Source organism: Symphalangus syndactylus, chromosome 5 (genome assembly GCF_028878055.3).
Source record: "Symphalangus syndactylus isolate Jambi chromosome 5, NHGRI_mSymSyn1-v2.1_pri, whole genome shotgun sequence".
NCBI lineage: Eukaryota > Metazoa > Chordata > Mammalia > Primates > Hylobatidae > Symphalangus > Symphalangus syndactylus.
In genome coordinates, this window is record NC_072427.2 from 135,082,151 (window position 1) to 135,109,354 (window position 27,204).

Below are 27,204 nucleotides of genomic sequence, written 5' to 3' on the forward strand. Positions count from 1 at the left end.
TGCCAGACATAGAACTTGAAATTAGTCAAGTATGTGCAATGAATTAAAAGAGAATATGAACAGACAATTAACTGAAATGAGGAACATAACAAATAAACAAAATAGGACTATTAACAGACTATAAACTATGAAGAACCAAATAGAAATTCTGGAGTTGAAGTATAACTGAATTGAAAAATTCACTAGAAAGACTCAACAGGTAACTTGGCTAGGCAGAAGAAAAAATCAGCAAAATCAAAGACAGAACTTCTAAAATTAGAGTCACAGAAGCAAAAAGAAAAGAAGAATAATGAAGATCCTAAAGAAATTATGGAACACCATCCAGCAGGGCAACATATGCATTATGGGAATACCAGAAGAGAAGTAAATGACAAAGCTCTGAAAACTTGTAAATTATGGCCCCCAATTTTTTAAATCTTAGGAGATAAAGGAACCTAAACATTTAAGAAGCTCAAATAATTCCAAATAAGATAAATCTAAAAAACTCTATACCAAGACACAGTATAATCAAACTGTCAAAAGTTACACACAGAGAATCTTAAAAGCAGCAGCAAGACACCATTCATTTAGTACAAGGAAGTGGACAGCCTCTTCAAATGGTGTTTGGGAAACTGGATACCCACATGCAAAGAAATGAAGTTGGGCCCTTACCCTATACTATATGCAAAAATTAACTCAAAATGAACTAACTACCTAACTGTAAGACCTTAAACTTCCAGAAAAAAATAAAAGCTTCAGGACATTGAATTTGGCAATTTTTTTAATGTGATACAAAAAGCACAGGCCACAAAATTAAAAATACACAAATCAGACTATATCAAACTTAAATCTTCTGCACATAAAGGAAAACAACAGGTGAGAAGATAACCTATGGAATGGCACAGAATAAATGCAAATAATATAAGTGATGAGGAATTAATATCTAGAATATATTGACTTTTCCAAGGAAACAACAACAAAGAACAATCCAATTTAAAAATGGGTCAAGGACTTACATAGACACTTCTGCAAAGAAGATATACAAAGAGCCAGTAAGCACATTAAAAGATGCTCAACTTTCTAATTATCAGGGAAATGCAAATTAAAACCACAATGAGATATCACCCCACAACCATCAGAAAAACCACTATTTCAAGAATAGAAAATAACGAGTAAAAGAAATTAGGAACTTCATGTTTGTTGATGGGAATATAAAATGGTTCAGCTCTCGTGAAAAAGAGTTTAGAGGTTCCACAAATACTAAAAAATAGAATCACCATACGAGCCATTAATTCTTCTTCTGGGTATATATTCAAAGTAATTCAAAACAGGATCTAGCAGAGATATTTGTACATGCGTATTCATTGCAGCATTTATTAACAACAGCCAAGATGTAGAAGCAACCCAAATGTCTATTGATGAATGAAGTGTGGTATATATACACAATGGAATATTATGCAGACTTAAAAAATAAGTAAATTACATCACATGCTACAATATGGATGAACCTCAAGGACATTATGCTAAGCTAAATAAGCCAGTCACAAAAGGAGAGGTACTGTATGATTCTATCATATGAAATATTTAAAGTAGGCCGGGCGTAGTGGCTCACACCTGTAATCCTAGCACTTTTGGAGGCCAAGGTGGGCGGATCACGAGGTCAGGAGTTTGAGACCAGCCTAGCCAACATAGTGAAACCCCATCTCTACTAAAAATACAAAAAAAAATTACCTGGGCATGGTGGTAGGCACCTGTAATCCCAGCTACTTGGGAGGCTGAGGCAGGAGAATTGCTTGAACCCAGGAGGCGGAGGTTGCAGTGAGATGAGATCACACCACTGCACTCCAGCCTGGGTGACGGTGCGAGACTCCATCTCAAAAAAAAAAAGAAAAGAAAAAGGCCGGGCGCGGTGGCTCACGCTTGTAATCCCAGCACTTTGGGAGGCCGAGGCGGGTGGATCACAAGGTCAGGAGATCGAGACCACGGTGAAACCCCGTCTCTACTAAAAATACAAAAAAAAATTAGCCGGGCGTGGTGGCGGGCGCCTGTAGTCCCAGCTACTCGGAGAGGCTGAGGCAGGAGAATGGCGTGAACCCGGGAGGCAGAGCTTGCAGTGAGCCGAGACTGCGCCACTGCACTCCAGCCTGGGTGACAGAGCGAGACTCCGTCTCAAAAAAAAAAAAAAAAAAAAAAAAAAAAGAAAAAAAAAGAGAAATATTTGAAGTAGTCCAAAAAATAGAAACAGAAAGTGGAAAGGTATTTATTAAGAACTGAGGAGAAGATAGTTTAGTGGATACAAAGTTTCAGCAACGGAAAATGAAAAAGTTCAAGAGATCTGTTGTTCATCAATGTGAGTGTACTTTACACTTTTTAATCGTACACTTAAAAATTGGTTGAAAAGGTACATTTAATGTTATGTGATTTTTTACCAGCATGACAAAACAACGCATTATTTTATAGGGAGAAAAAAGTAATGTGAGTAGTCTCCTGATGAGAGAATTAACCTCTCCTACTGGATATGTTTAAAGTGCCAGAGTAGCTGCAGATACTAATAAGAGTTCTACAACATTTTCATTTGTTTTATAATTGCTCTTCACCATGCTGTTATCCACTAATTTATGAAGTTCTGTACTGATGTAGAACTTCTTGACAAACATCCCCTCCCCCATTCCTCCCTCACCGTCTACTAATTTAGGTTCTTTTATACTCAGCTAAATTTTCATTGTCACATTTTATTAGATTTCATTAATTTATAATTAAAATGTCATATCCTTCAATGTAAACTATCAAGATTTCTTATGATATAATCTTTATCAAGAGGATTATTATAAAAAACTAGAAAGATTATCTCCACCATGTTTTTTGTTTGTTTTTTGGTGGCGTTCAAACATTTTTAGAATTAACTTTTGTGGTAAAGCATTTATAAAATAAAATTTGTCATATAGTTGGAATCATATAGTAGGTAACATTTTAATATTGGGTTCTTTTACTTATAAATATGCTTTTAATGTTTTATGTCTTTTCGTTGGTTATGTCTCATTTCTTGTTAATCACTAAAAATATTCTTATTCTATTGCATGAATGTACCATGTTTGCTTTACCCATTCACATACTGAAGGACATCTTGGTTGTTTCTAACTTATGGCAATCATCAGTAAGGCTGCTATAAACACCTGTTTGCAGGCTGTTGTGTAGACATGCTTTCCACTTGGTATTTATTTCAGTAAATACCAAGGACAACAAATGCTCGATTGTATGGTAAGCCTACCTTTAAATTTGCAAGAAACTATTAGAACATTTTCCAATGGCTGCACTATTTTGCATTCTCACTGGCAATAAATAAGAGTTCTTGTTGCTCCACATTCTTGCCAGTATTTGGTATTTTTTGTGTTTGGAATTTTAGTCCTTTTAACAAGTATATAGTGATATAGCTTATTGTTTAATTTACAATTCCCTAATGACGTGATGTGGAGCATTTTTCCACATGCTTATTTGTTGTCTCTATATCTTCTTCAGTGAGGCATCTGTTCAGGTCTCATCCTCATTTTATCATTGGGTTATTTTTCTAATTATTGAGTTTTAGGTGTTCTTTGCATACTTTTGAATATCAGTTCTTTATTGGTTATATCATTTCAATGTCTTCTGGTCTCTGATGAGAAATCAGTTGTTAATCTTATTAAGGAACTCTTGCCTATGATTATTTCCTACTCTTGTTGCTGTCAAGATTCTGTATTTATTTTTATTTTTTGGCCTTTGATAGTTTGATCATAATGTGCCACAAAGTGGATCTCTGAGTTTATTTGGATTTTCTTATGCTTCTACGATGTTGAGATCATATATTTTATCAAATTTGGGATGTTCTCAGCCATTTTTTTTTCAAATATTATTTCTTCCCTTTTCTCTCTCTCTTCTCTTTCTGGAACTACCATAATTTTTATGCTGGTTCACCTGATAGTGTCCCACAGTTCCTTAGGTTTTGCTAATTTTTCTTCAGGTTTTTTTCTTTCTGCTTCTCAGACTAATCATTTCAATTGTCTTATCTTCAATTTTGCTGATTCTGTGTTCTAACTGCTCAAATTTGCTGTTGAAACTTTGTCTAAGTCAGTTCAGACTGCTATCACAAATTATGATGGAATGGAGGGCTTACACCACAAACAATTATTTCTCACCGTTCTGAAGGATGAGAAGTCTGAGAAAAGGGTGCCAGCATGGTCAATTTCTGGTGAGGGCTCTCTCCTAGGCTGCAAACAGCTAACTTCTCTTTGTATTCTCACATGGAGGAAAAAAATCTAGTGCGCTCTCCAGCATTTTCTTGTAAGGCACTACTCACATTATAAGAGCAAATTTCTCATGATCTCTTTAGCTCCCAAAGACCTCCAAATACTATCACATTGGATTTTGAAATTCAGTATACAATTTTGGGGAGAGGTGAATGAATATTTAGTCCATAACAGCTTCTTGTAAATTTTTGTTTTGTTTATTGTATTTTTTATCTCCTTTGACCTTTCACTTGCCTTGTTCTAAGCTTGGGGATTAGCATTAGGTAAAAGGATACAATCTTCTCAGACATTTTATGAGCATATGTCTTGCCTTGGACATATGTGTGGCTCCCTAAATACCTCTGTGTACATGCAGTGCCAGCTACATAATAACCTTGATAAATGTCTATTTTCATCATCAGTGTGAGCTACCATCTCCAGCTATAGGTTCTAAATTTATTCAAATAAAAACCAAACAGAGATACAAATGTGCACAATTATCAAATAAAATGTGCATTGGCAGAAAGGGACAATTGACATTGAGATAAGAAATAAAGTCTGTACTTATCTGCAATCGTGGCAGATCGGTCGTTAATTTATTATGGCAATAGTTCTAAACTTAAAGTCAGAAGACAGTTCCAAGCTTCTTGTGTGTCAAATGCACAACTTGGATTAGCTTTGGAACTCAACTGATCTACTCAAGAAACATTCATTGAACAACTGCAATATAGCAGTTACTCTGCTAAGCTATGTAGTTGAGGCAGGTATAGAGGAACAGGAACAAGGGCAGTAAAAACAAATAAGACATAATCAATGCACTAAAAATTATGATCTTCAGTGGCAATAAACCAATAATGACAGTATAATATGTATTAAGTTCTATAATTGCCATAAGTTTATAATGTTATGAGCAGATGGGAAAAAGGGACTATTCTGACCTTACAGGTTAAAGTTCTTAGAGATGTGTTGACATTGGGGCTAAGTCTTCAGTTGATAATAGAAGCTTAGATATCGAAGACACAAAATACTTAAAACAGGAAGCACATGAAAAGCCCCTAAGAAGTGAAATAACACAGATTATTTGAAAAACAGAAATAATATTTGTGTAGGTGAAGTGTAAGGATAGAAATATGTTCAACATTGAGGAGTCAATATGCATTTTAAAATGTTACACAACAAAATTAAATTTTAGAGGGATAATTCTGGCAGCCATGAAGAAGAAGAACTTAAAAAAAGAGATCTGTTAGAAAGCTGACTTCAGAAAAAATAAAAAGAGTAGCGATGAAAAGTGGATAACAAGCTTACAGACACACAAGGAGAAGTTTAAGAGGAGAACCAACAGGAGGTGGGGAAAATAGAAAATGTAAATTCTGATTTTGTTTTCCAGTTTGGATAACTGTATGTTTGTTTTCTAGTTTCTAGTTTGAATAACTGTTATTTGGTGTGAAAAATATGGGGAAAAAAGAAGATAACTTTAAAGACAATATAATAATCTTTTCACAAGTCGAATCTGACATGCCTAAAAATAAACATGTACCCAGTAGACACAACTAAGGCAGGCTTGTTGCATAAGAGATTTGCCTGGATGCAGTTTCGAAATGCACTAAGGAATGATTGTACAATTAATCCACATTAGTTTATTTTATTAGAAAAAATGGATCTGCCGCCACCAAATGCTCTCTTTTCCATAACTCTGTCTCTCATGTCTTTTCCAGTAAAAATGTAAAGAGTTTCCTCGCATGACTCAAATCCTATTTTTTGCATAATTCCTCCCAAGTATATTTAAATCATGTTATTCTGGCTGTTACATGTTTTTTCAGTGATTTGTTTCATACCATCTTTTCTTTTTACTCTACATACTCTTGCTGGGCAAACCCATTCGTTGTCTTTGCTTTGATTACCATCTGTCATGGAATGAATGTTTGTGTCCCTCTCAAATGTGCATGTCAAATCCTAATCCCAATGTGATGGTATCAGGAGGTGAAGCTTTTGGGGAGTGATTAGGTAACGGCTGTGGAACCCTCATGAATGAGATTTGCACCCTTTTAAGAAGAGAACTTACTTCCATTCTCTTTCTCTTTTAGCCATGTCAGGAAAGAAAGAAGAGAACTGTCACCTGAAGCTAACCATACTGGCACACTGATCTTGGTCTCCCAGCCTACTGAACTGTGAGAAATAAATGTTTGTTGTTTAAGCTACCCAGTCTGTGGTGTTTTTGTCATAGCAGCCTGAATTGACTAAGACACCAAGAGACAGAGTTTGCAATTTCAAGCCAACAAAGTTAGTTACTTTGTAAAACATATGAACAAACAAATAACACACTTTGAAATAATATAAGTGTTCAAAATTACCCACTTATGAAGATCATGAAAAATGACAATCAACCAGTACTAAGTCATAGATGGTACACACGTTGTAGTCCTTTAATGAAGTATTTTAAAATAAGAATTGTAACTACTCCCTAGTTAGAATAGTTAGTTCTCTTCATAACTATCGATATAAAGAAAACAATGTCATAGTGAATGAAAATATAGGAAATGTCACTAAAAGAAAGAAGGTACAAAAATAAGAAAAATTTGCAGTATCTGAAGTAAATAAGTATAACTAAAATGTTGGCTTATACCACATCTTCTGGACAGGTATTGTGTATATACTCTCTTTGTAATCTATGCTTTCCTATAATGTATATTGTGGCCTTTCTTCTAATTTTCCTAGTTAATTTATTCACAAAAAGCATTAATGAGAAATATAGCTTTTGAAAAATATTTGATAACATAGATAAAAGAGAAGGATTACGTCAGATATCCCACAAAAATAACTTCACACCACTTTCCTGCACTTCACATATTTCTTTCCAAATAATACAGAAAGAGCATAAGCATAAATCATGTTATTATGTGGAAACTACTATTTTTCAGGAACTATTCCAACTATTTTGTGTATATTGTTTCTAGTGTCTGCAAAATCTTTGCCTGGCATAAGTTACTCTCTTCATTATACAAATAAGAATAATAAAGTTTAGAGATGCAAAGTTATTTAACTAGAGAAACAAAACTGAAGTGGAGCATAACTGGAATTGGAAAAAAAGTATTATACATGAAAAAGAAAAATAGTTCATGAATATAATAGAACCCCCTTTTTCTTCATCTCCTTATTATCTTGAGTCAAACCCTTATTATGTCTCACTTCCTTTATCTGTGGTACACTGCTGCTTCTCTCCATTTGAAGCAATGGGAATTCTGCATGAATTTTAATACCCAGCTTAATGCCACCTCCTTAGTGAAGCTTTATTTCTCCTAGTAGGAATTTGTTTTGTATCTCTTATACAACAAATGTATCATGTGGAATGGAAATTTTCTAGAGCAAAATACGTGATAAAAATAACGAAGTTAAAAATTTTTTTGAAATGTTTATCAATGAATATCTTTGTAATACAGCTCTACGTTTTTCTCTATTTAAACTATTTAAAATATGTGTTAAAATTGTTTTCCAAATAAAAAATATAGTCAATTAAATTGAAGAAAATATTTTTAAGTGTTTTTATTGCTTACTTTAATGTTATAAAATAATGCATATGATTATTCTTGTTGGATACATTAGTGTACTTTCATGCACATCAATAAGTACACACGTATATTCATATATTTTATGCATTCCGTAAGAGTATCTGTATTATCATATGACTTGTTTTTCTGATTTTAAAAAATTATTCCTAGAAATTTTAGTTTATTTATATTATTTAAAATCTTTTTTATTTTATATTTATTTTTTGAGGCAGAGTCTCACTTTGTCACCCAGGCTAAAGTGCACTGTTGTGATCTCGACTCAATGCAACCTCTGCCTCCCAGGTTCCAGAGATTTTCTGCCTCAGCCTCCTGAATAGCCAGGACTACAGGCACATGCCATCACACCTGGCTAATTTTTATATTTTCAGTAGAGACGGGGTTTCACCATGTTGGCTAGGCTGGTCTCGAACCCCCGACCTCAAGTGATTCACCCACCTCGGTATCCCAAAGTGCTATGATTAAAGGTGTGAGTCACTGTGTTCAGACTAAAATTTTTTTTTTTAATTTGACATTTATGATTACTAAATTTAAAGTTGTTAATATTTTCTTTCTAACTTTTATTTTAGGTCCAGAGGTACATGTGAAGGTTTGCTGTACAGGTAAACATGTGTCATGGGGGTTTGTGGTACAGATTATTTCATCATCCAGGTATTAAACCTAGTACTCAATAGTTATTTTTTCTGCTTCTCTCTCTCCTCCGACCCTCCATCCTCAGCTAAACCCTAGTGTTTGTCATTTCTTTTTTTGTGTTTATGGGTTCTCATCATTTAGTTCCCACTTATAAGTGAGAACATGAAGTATTTGGTTTTCTCTTCCTGTGTTAGTTTGCTAAAGACGATAGCTTCCAGCTCCATCCATGCTTCCATGAAAGACATGATCTTATTCTTTTTATGGCTGCATAGTATTCCATAGGACGTACCACATTTTCTTTATCCAATCTGTCATTGATGGGCATATAGGTTAATTCCATGTCTTTCTTTGCTATTGTGAATAATGTTGCAATGAACATTCACATGCATGTGTCTTTATAGTAGAATGATTTATATTCCTCTGGGTATATATACACAATGATGAGATTGCTGAGTTGAATGGTAGTTCTGGTTTTAGCTCTTTGAGGAATTGCCACACTGCTTTGCACATGGTTGAACTAATTTACACTCCCATCAACAGTGTATAAGTGTTCACTTTTCTCCACAACCTTGCCAGGCATCTGTTAGTTTTTTATTTTTTAATAATAGTCATTCTGACTAGCGTAAGATAATGTCTCATTGTGGTTTTCATTTGAATTTCTCTAATGAGCAGTAATATTGGCCTTTTTTTCAAGTGCTTGTTGGCCATGTGTATGTCTTCTTTTGAAAACTGTCTGTTCATACCCTTTGCCTACTTTTTAATGAGGTCGTTTGTTTTTCTCTTGTAAATTTATGTTTCTTACAGATGCTGATATTAGACCTTTGTTAGATGCATAGTTTGTAAATATTTTCTCCCATTCTGTAGGATGTCTGTTTATGCTGTTGATAGTTTATTTTTCTGTGCAGAAGCTCTTAAGTTTAATTATATCTCATTTGTCAATATTTGCTTTTGTTTCTATCGCTTTTGGTGTCATTTGTCATGAAATCTTTGCCGTTCCTATGTCCAGGATGATATTGCCTAGGTTGTCTTCCAGGGTTTTTGTAGTTTGAGGTTTTAGATTTAAGTCTTTAGTCTGCCTGGAGTTGATTTTTTTTTTATAATTTGAATTTTTGGAATTTTTATGTATGGTGTAAGGAGGGGGTCCAATTTCAATTTTCTGTGTATGACCAGCTAGTTATCCCAGAACCACTTACTGAACAGGGTTTTTTTTCCCCATTGCTTGTTTTTGTCAGCTTTGTTGAAGATCAAATGTTCATAGGCATGAGGCCTAATTTCTGGGCTCTCTATTTTGTTCCATTGGTTTATGTGTCTGTTTTTCTACTAGTACCATGCTGTTTTGGTTACTATAGTCCTGTAGTATAGTTTGAAATCAGACGGCATGATGTCTCTAGCTTTATTCTTTTTGCTTAGGATTGTCTTCGCTTTTTGGCCATTTTGGTTCTGTATGAATTTCAAAATAGTTTTTTTTTTTTTTTTTTTTTTTTAGTTCTGTGAAGAATATTGTTGGTAGTTTAATAGGAATAGCATTGAACCTGTAAATTGCTTTGGGCAGTATGACCATTTTAATTATATTGATTCTTCCTATCTATGAGCATGAGATGTTTTTCTCTTTGTTTGTTTCATCTCTAATTTCTTTGAGCAGTGTTTCATAATTCTCATTGTAGAGATTTTTCACCTCCCTAGTTAGCTATATTTCTAAGTATTTTATTCTTTTTGTGTCAATTGTGAATGGGATTGCCTTCCCGATTTGGCTCTCGATTTGGCTGTTGTTGGTGTATAGGAATGCTAGTGATTTTTGTACATTGATTTTGTGTCCTGTAACTTTGCTGAAGTTGTTTATCAGCTGAAGGAGCTTTTGGGGTTTTCTAGATATAGAATCACATCACCTGCAAACAGGGATAGTTTGACTTACTTTTTGACCATAGACCATTGTTTTTAAAATGGAGAAAAACATTATCTTGGTAAACTCACAGCAAATAATGCCAAATAGGAATTTTCTCAATTTACTTTTATCTACATTAAACTATGTAAATGTTTCACTTTAAATAAACTATCATATTTTCTCTCTTCAGTTTCCCCTTTTCACAAATATTTATGTAAGGAAAATTTGAATTTTTTATCATTTGCCATTTTTTATTGCTGCAAAGTCATAGGTATTTTCAATTACTTTTTATTCAGGTATAGAATATAAGTTTATCTAATTCAAATGAGACCTGTATTAAAATAATTTTTCTATCTGTCAAGATTTTCTAAAATACAATTTTATAATTTCAAAATTATTATTTTATGCTATTTAAACTCTAATAAACTAATTTGGTCAGCTCTTTTTCTTATATCTATTGGCAAGTTTTGTTTTTAATAATGAAAATATGCTAAACTGTTCAAAAACAGTTTTGGCTGTCTATTGATTGACTACAGAACTTCAATGTATTTTGAGAAAATGCAATAAAACTTTATAGAATTAATTTATGCATATGTTTACTATCACAGAGGGACTTTTGTAACTCAGATCAGCATCTCATAACTTTTATAGTTCAATTATTCATATATATGTAAATATTGGCAAGTACTGCTTCAATTCAGTTAGTAGAATATCAAGTATTAGACAGAATTATGGATTATATGTACATTGTTGTAAAATATAGGTTTGCTCTATTAATTTCTTTTTACTTTGGAAAAGAAGAACATTATTTTCTCATATTAAGGTATGATTGACAAATAAAATTCTATGTATTTAAGGTATACATTTTTTTTTTTGTTTTAGTAAATTGTTTTTTACTACAACACCCAAGATCCAGTAAAATGTGTATTTGTAAGAGCGTCAGAAAAAAATAATTTATTATAAATCTTGAATTTATGTTAGCTATTGTAATAGTATTTACAATAATGTGAGAATTTTTTTTTTCTTGAGACAGACTCTTACTCTCCCCCCAAGGCTGGAGTGCAATGGCGTGGTCTTGGCTCACTGCAACCTCTGCCTCCTGGGTTCAAGCGATTCTCTCACCTCAGCCTCCTGAGTAGCTGGGACTAAAGGCACGCACCACCACACCTGGCTAATTTTTGTATTTTTAGTAGAGATGGGGTTTCACTATGTTGGCCAGGCCCGTCTCGAACTCCTGAGCTCGTGATCTGCCCACCTTGGCCTCCCAAAGTGCTGGGATTACAGGCATGAGCCACGCACCTAGCCTAATGTGAGAAATTTTTACATTTGAAAAATACATTTTGAAAAACTATGTTTTTATGCTATGGATTTAGTTCCAAAAATTTATTGAATTAATTATTTTTTGAATTTTAAACATCTAATAACATGGATATACAACTGTCATCACTTAATCATTTGCAAAGTTATTTTTCTGCTAATGACTCCAACATATTAATAGCTATTACTTTACTTAGTATACTTAGGAATGATAAGAAGTTGGATAAAACTGGAACATAGGATGGGTATACACTTGTTAAATGTTTGTTGGAATTTAAATAATCTTATTTTCACATATTATCTTAGAGAATTTAGTTTTTAAAATTTTTTTACTCTTCACATCAACTTGATGACAAAGGGCATTCCTTAGCTTGTTTTATTGAAATTCAAAACTATTTCAGTTGAATAACACAAATAATGTGACCTCTCTTTCTTTATCTTCCAATTCATCTTGAAAAATTACCCCTACATTTTCCCTGCCCTTCAGGAACAAATTATACTGTCTTGGCCGGGCACAGTGGCTCACGCCTGTAATGCCAGCACTTTGGGAAGCCGAGGTGGGCAGATCACGAGGTCAGGAGATCGAGACCATCCTGGCTGACATGATGAAACCCCGTCTCTACTAAAAATACAAAAAATTAGCGGGCGTGGTGGTGGACGCCTGTAGTCCCAGCTACTTGGGAGGCGGAGGCGGGAGAATGGCATGAACCTGGGAGGCAGAGCTTGCAGTGAGCCAAGATTGTGCCACTGTACTCCAGCCTGGGTGACAGAGTGAGACCCTGTCTCAAAAAAAAAAAAAAAAAAAAAAAAAATATACAGTCTTAATCTTAATTTCTGAACATTTGTAATTATTTCTTCTTATCTGAATTGTACAATTGCTTAGAAGATTTTCTGGTTAGAATGTTGTGTACATCATTTTATTATTAGCTCTCAGTTTCCATAGTTTTAGTTAAATTTTGAATTGAATGTATGATTATAAACTTAATACGCAAGATAGGAGTACATTTTACTGGTGCATTTCAGAAACAGTAGGCTATCTTTATTTCATTTTATTTCATGTAGGTTTCTATACCTAATATTCTCCTTCTTTTTTCTTCTACTTTACACTTTTTTCTTCTACTTTACTATATTCTTGGCTAAATCAGGAACCCATCTGTGGACTGAGATCGTATGTGATACAATAAAAGAGAATGTACTTTAAAGTCAGATCTGGGCAAAGTTTTTGTTTTTTGTTTATTTTGTTGTTTTTTATTTGTTTGTTTTTGCTTGCTAACCTTAAAAAGATGAAAAAGTTACACAATTCACAGAAATGTAGTTTCCTCATAAGTAGTAGTATAATATAGAATATTTAGCTTACTTATTTTAGAAGATCATGGTAAGATTCAAAAGAAATTATATTCATGTGTTCATTAAGATGTTTGTGAATACCATTGCATTGTACATGTATCATATTTGGAAGACTATCAATTTATCCTTCTTTCTCTCTATTAATATAAATTTTATTTCTGAAACTTAAATTCATTCACAGTTCATTGACACAAATTATTTTAGCACTAGGAGAAGAGCAGGAAGAGAGTTGAGCACCAAGTTGCTTGTTATTACCTCGTAAAATACATTTCAGATGAGCTTAAAATATGAATTACAGAGTGAAAAATTATAAAACACTTTTCTCATGCATAAATTGGATGATGTACCCCAGCTCAAGATATAAATTTGTAATAAGCATCAGTATTATGCTTTTTTAAAGGTTCTTGTTTATAAACCTACATTGTTTTGCTTTAAATTTATATAATTTTAATAGATTGACAGCACTTTTTAAAATTTCTGATATTTTTTCTGTTATTAACTAATGTTAGGCAATTCTATCTTTAACAATAGTTACTTTAGCCAAATAAACTTCTTATGATTAATTTCGCTTACATTTTACAGTGTTTGTCATCTGTGCATTTCTGTGCTGATTTGATTAATTTCAGGCCAATTTTATAAATTCACTATTACAATCCCATTCTTTTGTGATATCCTAGCAGTTGCCTATGTGATTAGATTTAGTTGTTTACAAATTTTAAACTTGTTTTACTTAAAAGATGAACATTTGTCATAAATTCTTTGTTTAATATCATTATTTTAATATAATATTTTCAAATATGGTAGAGTTTCAAAATCATAGACTTTGACATAATTTTTTAATCATTTACCTAATGTTGTTCTTTACAAAGGGAGGGGGTAGCTTCTAGCATTCAAAGGTCTCTGTTATGAAATCACAAACCTATCTTCAAATTTACCTTTGTCTCTCAGTCACAATACTTCTTGTATTGATTTTGGTTTTTCTTTTCAATTACTATATACTTTCTCTATTAAAATACATGGCTATTTTATTATTTTTTTGTTGCCTTCAATACAGTCGCATGATTCAGATCAGCCTCTAGTAATCAGTGCTTTCTACCTCAATGCAGGGATTGAGTATGACTGTTCAGACATTGGTTGCATGTGTCCTCCAGAGTAAAATCAGAGTAGCTCTGAAGTTCTGCTCAACAGAGCAGCTGAGCAAAGGAGGAAAGGCTGACTTGCCTTGAGTGTTCCCTTCTACAGTTAATCCCCTCAGTAGTTCTGCAGTACTAGTTAACAATCTCCTCAAAGCAATTTCACATTCAGGGGACTGAGGGAGCCATGGATAAAGAAATGTTTGTCAAAGTGCAGAGTGACATGTGATTTACTGGTTACTGGTCTTCACCTTGAGGCTCATCTCCCTCCCCTTTTTCTGAGCTTTCGGGGTTCACAATGACAGAGTTCTATCCTTTAGCTCTTCCCCTGTGCAATTACTATAAAAAAGAAACTATCATAACTAAGTAAATGTGACTTCAGGGCAAAACAGTGATGTCTTCGAGAAAACATTTCAAAAGAGAAAGAAAAAAGCAAACTGGTTTGAAGACACCATAAGGAGTAATTGTTTTACAAAACACTTAACAGGAGTTTAAAGTAAGCATTACAAATACAGAAAATATATAAGAAAAGAAAATTAGCAAAATAAAATAAAAGCAAAATAAGATAACAAAAAAGAACAAGTAGAAAATATGGAGTGCAAGATGTATAATAGTATAAAATAATATATGGGCTTAAAACAAGAAAGAATTGGAAAATAAAATTAGTTATTTCATTTAAAATATTGAAAGCACATATAGGTAAAAGGTTAAGATATACATAGTTTTTAACTAAAATTAAGAAAAATTTAATTATTAATGTCTTAAAATGAGAAAAAATAAGTTGAAGAGAAGTATTTAAAGAAATAATAAATGAAAAATTTCCAATAATTTACTAAGATTAAAAAAACAAAAGCAAAAACATGCAGGTTGAGAGTGCCCATTGAATGCTCAACACAAGAGATAAGTAAGAACACAGACATATTTGGAAGAAGTTTATTAAAATTTATGAATATCAAAGACAAGAAAAAAAATTGAGGCCTTTCAGGAAAGAAAGTATATCACTTTCTAATAGCAAAAGTGGGTACACAATAGACAAAGAAATATATTTTTTAAGTATTGAAGTAAAAGAGCATTGAATCCATAATTTTATATTGAGCTAAACAGCCACTCAGCTACAAAGAGATATATGCTCAAGCATATAAGGCCTCAAAAACACTGCAACCAAACACATACTGGAAACAATTTTGGAAGAATTGCTTAAATAAAAGAAGAATCCAATTCTGAAGATGTTGCGTGAGATTTGTAAAGCAAAGTGAATAAAATACTTGATAAATTTTCCAATGTCTTAAAAAAAAAACTAAAAGCAGGAAAGGACGTAAAATAGTCATAGTATTTAGAATTTAAAATTTTAGATCGAAAATCCAGATAGCATCATATTGTATAGAGGGTAAAGAGGCATATAAAAGAGTATGTGAACATATGTCTCAGTCTGTTTGGGGTGCTGTAAGAAAATATAGCAAAATATAGCATATAAGAAAACTGTGTACTTTATAAACAATAGAAATTTACTTTTTGCAGCTCTAGAGCCTGGGAAATCTGAGATCAAACACCAACATATTTGGTATTTTGTGAGAACCATCTTCTCACTGTAACCTCACATGTTAGAAGAGGCAAGGAAGCTCTATTGGGTCTCTTTCATAAGGACACTAATTTTGTTTATGAGGACTGTACCTTCATGAACTAATCACTTTCAAAGTCTCCACCTTCTAATAGAATCACGTTGGTGATTATGACTCGACATACAAATCGGGGGGAAACATTCAGATCATAGAATCATGCTAGAATGTTTGTCTTGTTATGAGAGAGATAGGCATATACATTCAAAAAGTATAAGAAAGAATTTTAAGGGAGCATTAAAAAAGGGGAAAATCGGCATAATAATCTAAGATAGTAAAAACAAGTCTAACTATATCAATAGATACAATAAACATAAGTGGACAAAATTGCTAGTTTAAAGACAGATAATTTTTAGTTTGAATTTTTCTTCAAAATTTACCTCTGTGCTTTTTATAAGAGATATTCCTAAATCATGAAGAAATTCTGATGATAGTAAAATGATAAGAAAACATAACCACTAAGAGAAAATTTTATAGGTGTATAAATAATAGCCCAAATAGACATAGAAACATCATTAAGGATAGAGAAGTCCTCCATATATTGAATTATATCATCCTAAAAGATAAAACAGTTATATAATAATGCACTTAGTAGTTGCAAAATATACAAGCAAAAATCAATACAACTGCTTTTGTAAGAAAAAAATTCAACATGTTTCTTTCAATTATGATAAGTGAAATAGTTAAAATATTAGCAAGTACATAGAAGATCTGAATAACACAATTAACAAGACTGACCTCTCAGACGCATATAAAATTATACATCCAACAATTGAAAGAATATGGAATATGCATTTTTATTAAGTACCTCAGGGAGACTTACAAACATCAATGATGTACTAGGACATAGAGAAGTCTCAACTAATTTCAAAAATTAGTTGTCATAGCTTCCACAATGCAATTATGACAAATATTAGTGGCAAAAAATTTATTAAGAAAAATCTCCAAATATTTGAAGAAAATGTTATTTTTAAATAACTTGTGTATTAATCAAGAAATCACAATGAAATCTTAAGTAAAATGTAGAACTGTAAGACATGAGATAAGAAAATACAATAAAAAATATATGCTGGTATTTCTGGTTTCTAGGCTCTAGAAACCTTCAAGGAGCTTGGAGCTTGACATTTTATAGTAACAACAAGAAAAACACTGAACCAATTTAAAATGCAATAACTCTTTCTGGATCTGTAAAAGAGGTGAGGACCAATGGCAAATGACTGCCTTCAAGATTGGAGAGACAAATAGGTGATTATAAAGAGTCACAGCTTACAGCAGTAGAGACTCATGAACAGAAACCGCACAGGAACCAGTGCCAAGGCAGAAATACCTTCATTATAACTGATAAACTGCTAGAGTCTCACTCAGTGTGGTTAAGTCTGAGCACTAAACACTCCAAGGGAACCCAGTCGGTGACCTCCACATTTTGAGTTTTCCCTCCAGGAGCTTGACCAGGTTCTTATAGTAAATGTTGGAGAAAAATAATCTTGTTCTTTCAGTAGCATGAGGGGACGAGACTCATTTTGGAAATAGACCAGAGCCCTCTGTTTTTAATAGGACTTGTAGTGCTTGCCCTCAGGCAGAACTAGTTTATCAGGGCCTCATAAAATGCTGTGTTAACAGAGCCTAACTGACCCAAGGAAAAGGAAATACCCAGCTCCAGCCAATTCTAGTCTTCCATGTGACAGAAGGAAAATACCAAAATCCATCTCACTCTACCAAACCCATTCTAAGAAGGAAAAAAAAAAATACTGAAAAACACTTGTGAAGGGTACAGTCCAGAGGCAAAAAAAAAAAAAAAAAAAAAAAAAAAAAAGCCTCTCATCTCCCACACCTTAGCAACAATTATTAAAGGCCTATGTATAGCAGATTTTACAAAACTCAATACATTATGTCTGGATATCCAGAATATATTACAAGTCATCTAAAATAAAAATATATATATAATTTCGAAGAGACAGAGCAAGAATCAGAACCAAACTCAGATATAGAAAGGATGTTGGATTTATTGGACTGAGAACTTGAAACAACTGTGATTAATATGCTAAGCATTCTAGTGGTAAAATAAAAGAAGCATGCAAGAACAGAGCAATGTAAGCAGACAGATACAAATTTCATTAAAAAAATTATAATGTCAAAACACTGTAGCAGAAATGAAGAATGCCTTTGGTAAACACATCACTATACTGCACATGACTGAAAAGAGGATATCTGAGATTCAGAATATATGAATTAAAATCTGCAAAACTAAAAAGCAAATAAAAATAACACAAAAAATCAGAACAAAGTATCAAAATACTGTGGGCCAACTAAAAAAGGTACAACGTATACATAATGGAATCACTAGAAGGAGAAATTGAAAGAGACAGAAGAAATATTTGAAACAATAACAACTGAGAATTTCCCCAAATTAATATCAGACAACAAACCACAGATCCTGGCAGTCCGTAGAATAACAAGTTGTATAAATGACCAAAAAGTTACACCTAGTCATGTCATTTTAAAACTACAGAAAATCTCAGACAAAGGAAAAAAATCCCAAAAGAATACAGAGGAAAAATTACCTTCCCCATACCCTGTGTATTTATCCATCTAACATGAAGGAGAAATAAAACTTCCTCTGAGAAATGAAAATGAAAGAAATGTTTTGCCTTTAGACGAGATGTTGCACGATGTTAAAAGGAGTTCTTTAGAGAAAGATAAAATAATATAAATCAGAAACTCAGATCTACTTAAAGCGAGGAAAACATTGGAGGAGAAATAAGTGAGCATAAAATATAAATTATTACTTTTCTTATTCTTAATCTAAGACATAACTGTTTTTAAAATAATATCTATAATGTATTTGATTATGTATACTGACACAAAATTGAAATGAAAGACAATAATGATACAAGAAGTGGAAGCAAAGTATTAGAAATAATTTGCTATTATCAGGTACTCATACTACCCATGAAGTGGTATGATGTCATGTGAAAGTGGACTTGAATTATTTGTAAATTTATCTTGCAAACTCCCAGGCAACCACTATGGTAGATATTAATCTAACTACAGTCACACACGTCATAATGACATTTAAGTCAATGTTGAATAGCATATACAATGATGGTCCCATAAGATTATAGTACCATATTTTTACTTTATCTTTTCTATGCTCAGATATGTTTAGATACACCAATATCACTGTGTTGTAATTAGTATTTAGTAAACTATAATAATGTACAGGTTTTGGTAGCATCAAAGTAATAGCCTATCCCATAAGCTTAGGTGTGTAGTAGGCTATAATATCTAGGTTTGTGTACATACACGCTAAGATGTTTGCACAATGACAAAATTATCTAACAATGCATTTCTCATAATGCATTCCTGTTGTTAAATGACACATGACTATATATCAGTAATCACTTTTAACACAAATGATCTAAATGTATTAATTAAAAGACGGAAATTGACACAGTGGATCAAGTAACGAGAACCAACTATATGTTGTCTACATGAAATCCACTTTAAATATATAAACACATATAGATTAAAAGTAAACATGATCCTTTGGAGGAGATGAGGCATTCTGGGTTTTGGAATTTTCAGCCTTTTTGCACTGGTTTTTCCTCGTCTTCGTGGATTTATCTACCTTTGGTCTTTGATGTTGGTGACTTTCAGATGGGGTTTTTGGGTGGACATCCTTTTTGTTGATGTTGATGCTATTCCTTTCTATTTGCAGGTTTTCCTTCTAACAGTCAGGCCCCTCATCTGCAGGTCTGCTGGAGTTTGCTAGAGGTCCCCTCCAGACCCTGTTTGCCTAGGTATCACCAGCAGAGGCTGCAGAACAGCAAAGATTGCTGCCTGTTCCTTCCTCTGGAAGCTTCATTCTAGAGGGGCACCTGCCAGATGCCAGCCATAGCTCTCCTGCATGGGTTGTCTGTTGACCCCTGCTGTGAGGTGTCTCCCAGTCAGGAGGCATGGGAGTCAGGGACCCACTTAAGGAGGCAGTCTGTCCCTTAGCAGAGCTTGAGAATGGTGCTAGGAGATCCACTGCTGTCTTCAGAGCCAGCAGACAGGATACTTTAAGTCTGCTGAAGCTGTGCCCACAGCTGCCTCTTCTCCCAGGTGCTCTGTCCCAGATAGAGGGAATTTTATATATAAGCCCGTGATTGGGGCTGCTGCCTTTCTTTAAGAGATGCCCTGCCCAGAGAGGAGGAATCTAGAGAGGCAGTCTGGCTACAGGGGCTTTGTGGAGCTGCAGTGGGCTCCACCCAGTTCCAACTTCCTAGTGGCTTTGTTTACATTGTGAGGGAAAAGCACCTACTCAAGCCTCAGTAATGGCAGACACCCCTTCCCCTACCAAGCTCGAGCATCCCAGGTCAACTTCAGACTGCTCTGCTGGCAAGGAGAATTTCAAGCCAGTGGATCTCAGCTTGCTGGGCTCTATGGGGGTGGGATCCACTGAGCTAGACCACTTGGCTCCCTGGCTTCAGCCCCTTTTCCAGGGGAGTGAATGGTTCTGTCTTGCTGGTGTCCCAGGCACCACTGGGGCTTAAAAAGAAAATCCTGCAGCTATCTCAGTGTCTGCCCAAACAGCCACCCAGTTTTGTGCTTGCAACCCAGGGCCCTGGTGGTGTAGGCACCCAAGGGAATCTCCTGGTCTGCAGGTGGCAAAGACTGTGGGAAAAGCGTAGTATCTGGACCGGAATGCACTTTTCCTCATGGCACAGTCCCTCGTGGCTTCCCTTGGCTAGGGGAGGAAGTTTCCTGACCACTTGCACTTACCAGGTGAGGTGATGCCCCACCCTGCTTCGGCTTGCCCTCTGTTGGCTCTACCCACTGTCTAACCAGTCTCAATGAGATGAGCTGGGTACCTCAGTTGGAAATGCAGAAATCATCCACCTTCTACGTTGATCTTGTTGGGGGCTGCACACTGGACCTGTGCTAAAATCTCTCAATAAACTAGGTATTGATGGAATATATCTCAAAATAATAAGAGCTATCTATGACAAACCCACAGCCAATATCATACTGAATGGGCAAAAACTGGAAGCATTCCCTTTGAAAACGGGCACAAGACAGGGATGTCCTCTCTCACCACTCCTATTCAACATAGTGTTGGAATTTCTGGCCAGGGCAATCAGGCAGGAGAAGGAAATAAAAGATATTCAAATAAGAAGAGAGGAAGTCAAATTGTCTTTGTTTGCAGATGATATGATTGTATATTTAGAAAACCCCATTGTCTCAGCCCAAAATCTCCTCAAGCTGATAAGCAACTTAAGCAAAGTCTCAGGATACAAAATCAATGTGTAAAAATCACAAGCATTCCTATACAGCAATAACAGACAAACAGAGAGCCAAATCATGAGTGAACTCCCATTCACAATTGCTACAATGAGAATAAAATACCTAGGAATCCAACTTACAAGGGGTGTGAAGGACCTCTTCAAGGAGAACTACAAACCACTGCTTGATAAAATAAAAGAGGACACAAACAAATGGAAAAACATTCCATGCTCATGGATACGAAGAATCAATATTGTGAAAATGGCCATACTGTCCAAGATAATTTATAGATTCAATGCTATCCCCATCAAGCTACCATTGACTTTCTTCACAGAATTAGAAAAAAACTACTTTAAATTTCATATGGAAACAAAAAAAAGAAAAAAAAAAAGTCTATATAGCCAAGACAATCCTAAGCAAAAAGAACAAAGCTGGAGGCATCATGCTTCCTGACTTCAAACGATACTACAAGCCTCCAGTAACCAAAACAGCATGGTACTTTTACCAAAACAGATATATAGACCAATGGAACAGAACAGAGGCCTCAGAAATAACGCCAAATATCTACAACCATCCGATCTTTGACAAATCTGACCAAAAAAAGCAATGGAAAAAGGATTCCCTTTTTAATATACGGTGTTGGGAAAACTGGCTAGCTATGTGCAGAAAATTGAAACTGGACCCCTTTCTTACACCTTATTCAAAAATTAACTCAAGATGGATTAAAGACTTAAATGTAAGACCTAACACCATAAAAACCCTAGAAGAAAACTTAGGCAATATCATTTAGGACATAGGCATGGACAAATACTTCTACAATCTATCCATCTGACAAAGAGCTAATATCCAGAATCTACAAGGAACTTAAACAAATTTACAAGAAAAAAACAAACAATGCCATCAAAAAGTGGGCCAAGGATATGAACAGACACTTCTTAAAATAACACATTTATGTGGCCAACAAACATATTAAAAAAGCTCATCATCACTGGTCGTTAGAGAATACAAATCAAAACCACAATGAGAACTATCTCATGCCAGTTAGAATGGCGATCATTAAAAAGTCAGGAAACAACAGATGCTGGAGAGGATGTGGAGAAATAGGAATGCTTTTACCCTGTTGGTGGGAGTGTAAATTAATTCAACCATTGTTGAATGTATCCATAGGATTATAAATCATTCTACTATAAAGACACATGCACAATAGCAAAGACTTGGAACCAACCCAAATGCCCATCAATAATTGACTGGATAAATAAAATGTGGCACATATACACCATGGAATACTATGCAGCAATGAGAAAGAATGAATTTATGTCCTTTGCAGGGACATGGATGAAGCTGGAAACCATCATTCTCAGTAAACTAACATAGGAGCAGAAATCCAAACACCACATGTTCTCACTCTTAAGTGGGAGTTGAACAATGAGAACACACGGACACAGGGAGGGGAACACTACACACCAGCACCTGTTGGGAGTTGGGGGGCTAGGGAGTAGCATTAGAAGAAATAACTAATGTAGATGACGGGTTGATGGGTTCAGCAAACCACCACGGCATGTGTTTACCTATGTAACAAACGTACACATTCTGCACATGTATCCCAGAACTTAAAGTGTAATTTTTTTTAAAAGTAAAGAAGTGGCGAAAGACATTCCATGGTAACAATAACCAAAACAAAGCAAGACAATCTAAATTAATTTTGGACATAGCAGACTCTAAAGCAAGGAAATTAACAGAGGTAAAAAAGGGGCATTACAAAATGATAAAAGGGTCAATTCTTTTTTTTTTTTTTTTTTTTTGAGACGGAGTCTCACTCTATTGCCCAGGCTGGAGTGCAGTGGCACGATCTGGGCTCATTGCAAGCTCCGCCTCCCGGGTTCACACCATTCTCTTGCCTCAGCCTCTGGAGTAGCTGGGACTACAGGCACCCGCCACCGCGCCCAGCTAATTTTTTGTATTTTTTAGTAGAGACGGGGTTTCACCATGGTCTCGATCTCCTGACCTCGTGATCCACCCGCCTCGGCCTCCCAAAGTGCTGGGATTACAGGCGTGAGCCACCGCGCCTGGCCTAAAAGGGTCAATTCTTAAAAAGACATAACACTTCTTACCATAGAGGCACCAAACAACAGAGCTGCAAACTATCTGAAGTAAAAGCCAGTAGAAATACAAGGAGAAATAAATGAATACACTATGGTACTTGGAGGCTCTATACCTCTCTAAAAATGGAAAGATCCAGCAGGTAAAAACAGGAAGAACGTGATTGACCTTAATAACATCATCAATTAACTGGATATAATAAACCTCTATATGTTATTTCATCCACTAATAGCAGAATACACATTCTTCTTAAGCTTACATGGAATATTCACCAAGAATATTCACAGCCTAAGCCATAAAACACATCTTAACACATTTAAACTAATAGAAGTCATAGTGTCTTCTCTTAGACAACAATGAAATTAAGCTGGAATATAACAGAAAGATAACTGGAAAAATATCAAAATAAGTGGAGATTAGCTACCACACTTTTAAGTAACTTATGAGTCAAAAGAAATCTGAAGAAAATTTTTAAAACATTTTGAAAAAAATAAAATTAAACATACAAATGATCAAAATTTGTGAAAGGTAGCAAAATCAAGGCTTAGAGAAAGATTTATTGCACTGAATGCATATATTAGAAAATAAGAAAACTATAAAATCAGTATCTAAGTTTCTACCTTGGGAAAATCAAAAAGAAAAGTAAAGTAAATTTTAAGTAAGCACAAGAAAAAATAGAATAAAAATTGGACCTGAAATCAATTAAATTATAAACAAGAAATCAATAGAGGAAATTCACAAAACCACAGGCTTATTCTTTAGAAAGATTAATAAAATTGACCCAGCCAGATTACCTAAGAAAATGAGGGAAGACACAAACTATTAATAACAGAAATAAAGGTGGGGACATAACAACAGATCCAATATACATGAAAAGGATAATAAAGAAATACTATAAGCAACACTCTGCCTACAACTATAATAACATATATAAAATAGACCAATATATTGAAAGACACAATCTACCCAAATTTGTACAAGAATAGACAATATTAAAAGGACTATTTTTGTTTAACAAATTGAATTGATTTTAATAACTTTCCAAAACAGAAAGAAACAGGCCTACATGGTTTCACTGTTGAATTCTACCAAATACTTTAGAATTAATTTATATCAATTCTCTACAGTTTTTTTTCAGAGGTTAGAAGCAGAAAAAATACTTCCTATCTCATTTATTGAGGCCAACATTACCCTAATACCAAGACCAGACAAAGATATTACAAATAAGTCCTTAAACTGATAAAATATATTTCAAAAATAAACATACTAAAACTTGGAAATAGGCAAATGTAACCAGCACCACTTGCATTCAGCTATGGATTTCACAATAATATAATATTTATAAGAATCAAGGAGCACAAACAAATACCAAAATAAAATACCATTTTATGCCTACTTAAATTGCAGAAATCTAGAAGTCACATAATTCCAAATGTTGGAGCGAACATATTCTCAAATTTTCATTTACATATTACTCGTGATCAAGTAAATTAATGTACTCACTTTAAAAAGAAACAGCTTCTAGGTGTGATGGCTCATACCTGTAATTCCAGCACTTTGGGAGGCCAAGGCAGGCAGATTGCTTGAGCCTTGGGTTTAAGACCAGCCTGGCAACAAGGTAAAACCTCATCTCTACTAAAAATACAAAAAAAAAAAAAAAAATGCTGGGTGAAGTGGCATGTGCCTGTAATTCCAGCTACTCAGGAGGTGGGAAAATCACTTGAGCCTGGGAGGTGGAGTTTGCAGTGAGCCAAGATTATGCCACTGCACTCCAGCCTGGGTGACAGAGGCCCTGTCTCAAAAAAAGTGCAGCAACTATAATGCTACTATGTTGGAACTTTCCAATTTATTGAGTTTCTATGTAACACTGTGCTAAGCACCTTATAAATATCCTGAAAACTCTGAGATAAATATTATTTCAATTTATTCATTTTCTAGCTTATGAATGTCATGACATGTGAGTCAGGTCTCTCGAAGACAAAATGGTTGGGTCTTGCTTCTTTATCCAACTTGCTATTCTATGCCCTTTAAGTGTGGGCATTTAACCATTTACATTCAAGATTAATATTGATGCTTTCATTCCTCATAAGTAAAAAGTAAGCTCAGAAATGCAACAAACTTCAACTACAGGCACACAAGTCTTTACAGAATTATTGTAAAATGATTGTTGAGTTTAGTATTCTTTCTCAACAACATATCAATGTTAACAATTTAAGTTAGTGAAAATATTATTTTAAATATCACTTGTAGACATAATTAACCAATTTAGCGATGTTTCTGAAATACCAGCATTAGTGATGCCAATCTTATCCCAGTATCTTCCTCTAGCTCTGGTCTTCTTTATTGGGCTGCAGTTAATGTCTTTTCCATACACTACTAATTCCTTAACTCCCAGCTTCTCCAGATATGCTATAAGGGATCACTCTGGAAATTTTATTGCTTTAGGCAGTTTGCTGCCATTTTGCTATGCACATGTCAGTGAAATCACTGTAACACTCAGTATTTAAAAATAAAAACAATTCAGTACATTATATTACCCTTAGAATATAGAACATAACTCACTTGCATTAACCAATACTTTTTCCTTATGACTGCCATTCGGCCTAAATATTACTTAAATATTTCATCAGAGAAGGCTTTATCAGTAATCTGAGAAAACAAACAAATTTTATGTTCCCTGGAAGAAGCTAAAAGGAACCTTTTATAACATTATTGTAATTGACTCCAATCTTGGTGGTCTTTATTCAGCTGTATAAGACTACAAATTTGACTAAATAAAAAATTTAAAACATTGATAAAAGGTGACCCTGATTTATTTCTTGATTTCCTCAAGACTTCCATATGGGGATTTAAAGGCTTTGACTTGGGTTCCAGGGTTTTCAATTCACAATGTTGATGACTTCAGCAAAATTTCTTAACTTTTCTGAGTCTTGACTTCCCATTTAGCATTGTGCTTAGGAGTACTCATTCCTGTTTATAAAAATGCCAGCATCACTTAATACCTCGACTGTATCATTTAATACAGTTTGTGTCAAAAGCAAACGGCAGAATTATTACTGTCACCAGCTTGCAAATGAAAAAATTAAATGGCTTTTCTAAATCATCAAACAGGTCTTTTGGCCAGGTTTTTGACTATCATAGACCTCTGTTCCATGAACCTAAACTACTTATCAGAACTTTTTTAAATGCTGTTTTTTGTTTTTAAAAAAAGAGTTTTAAAATAAGTCAGTATCACAAAGTGAGTCCTAAGACATTAATATTTTAAGTTTATAAGTGAATTCTAAGAATTTTAACATATTATTCATTATGCATTTTTAATTTTAATCATATTCATAAATATCTCATGATCAATCCAAAACCAAAGAGAAGCTATCAAAATATTTCTAAATTTTCTACATTGATAAACTATTAGATATCAAAAATTTCACCAAAGAAATACTTAATCAGATTAAAAGACTGGTTTAAATCAAGGTATGAATCATTATGTTAATATTTCAATATATGCTTCAATTGAAAATTATAATTTGAAATATAATGTTCTTTTTAACAATTTGCCTTTCTATACATTAAAGTTCCCTATTTACTTATTTTAGGTCAAAAACATAAAATTTATTCTACCTTTAATCCATTGCAGTATCTTGTTTTCTTATTCTCTGAAGGTTGTGCCTCTGCTGTTTTATTCAAATGCTGATTTTGGTCCATGATTGAAATATAGATATCATACAAATGTTTTTAATTTTTGTTGATGCTTAGTTTGAAACAATCACCTATAAAGGAAGAAAAAGTATAGTTTATTTTATTTTTACAATATATAATTTAGAAATAAGAAAAGCCACAACATCATCAATCAAGCAATCAACCATTCACTAACATTCATTCAGGGCCTACTATGTCTTGACTACTCTGCTAGGTCAATGCTGGACACAAAAGTAGGAAAGACAGACACAAATTCTAGCCTAAGAAGATTATAATTTCATAGAAAAATAAATTTGTGGAGAGAAATTTGAAACAATTAAGTAATATAGAATCACATACCAGATTACATGAACATTTTAAATTATAGAAATTTAAATTATCTCTTCTACATACCTATATTGTAAAATTTATTAA

The 27,204-nt window shown here is 34.0% G+C and overlaps 1 protein-coding gene across 1 annotated transcript in view; it reads right to left on the reverse strand.

The window, feature by feature from the left end:
• Positions 1–27,204, reverse strand: part of SLCO1B1 (solute carrier organic anion transporter family member 1B1) — a 101,652-nt gene that overhangs the window by 64,479 nt on the left and 9,969 nt on the right. Inside the window, exon 2 of the mRNA XM_055280433.2 lies at positions 26,713–26,861. Coding sequence (XP_055136408.2) covers positions 26,713–26,796 — 84 coding nt within the window. The 5' untranslated portion in view covers positions 26,797–26,861. The remainder of the gene's footprint in view (positions 1–26,712; positions 26,862–27,204) is intronic.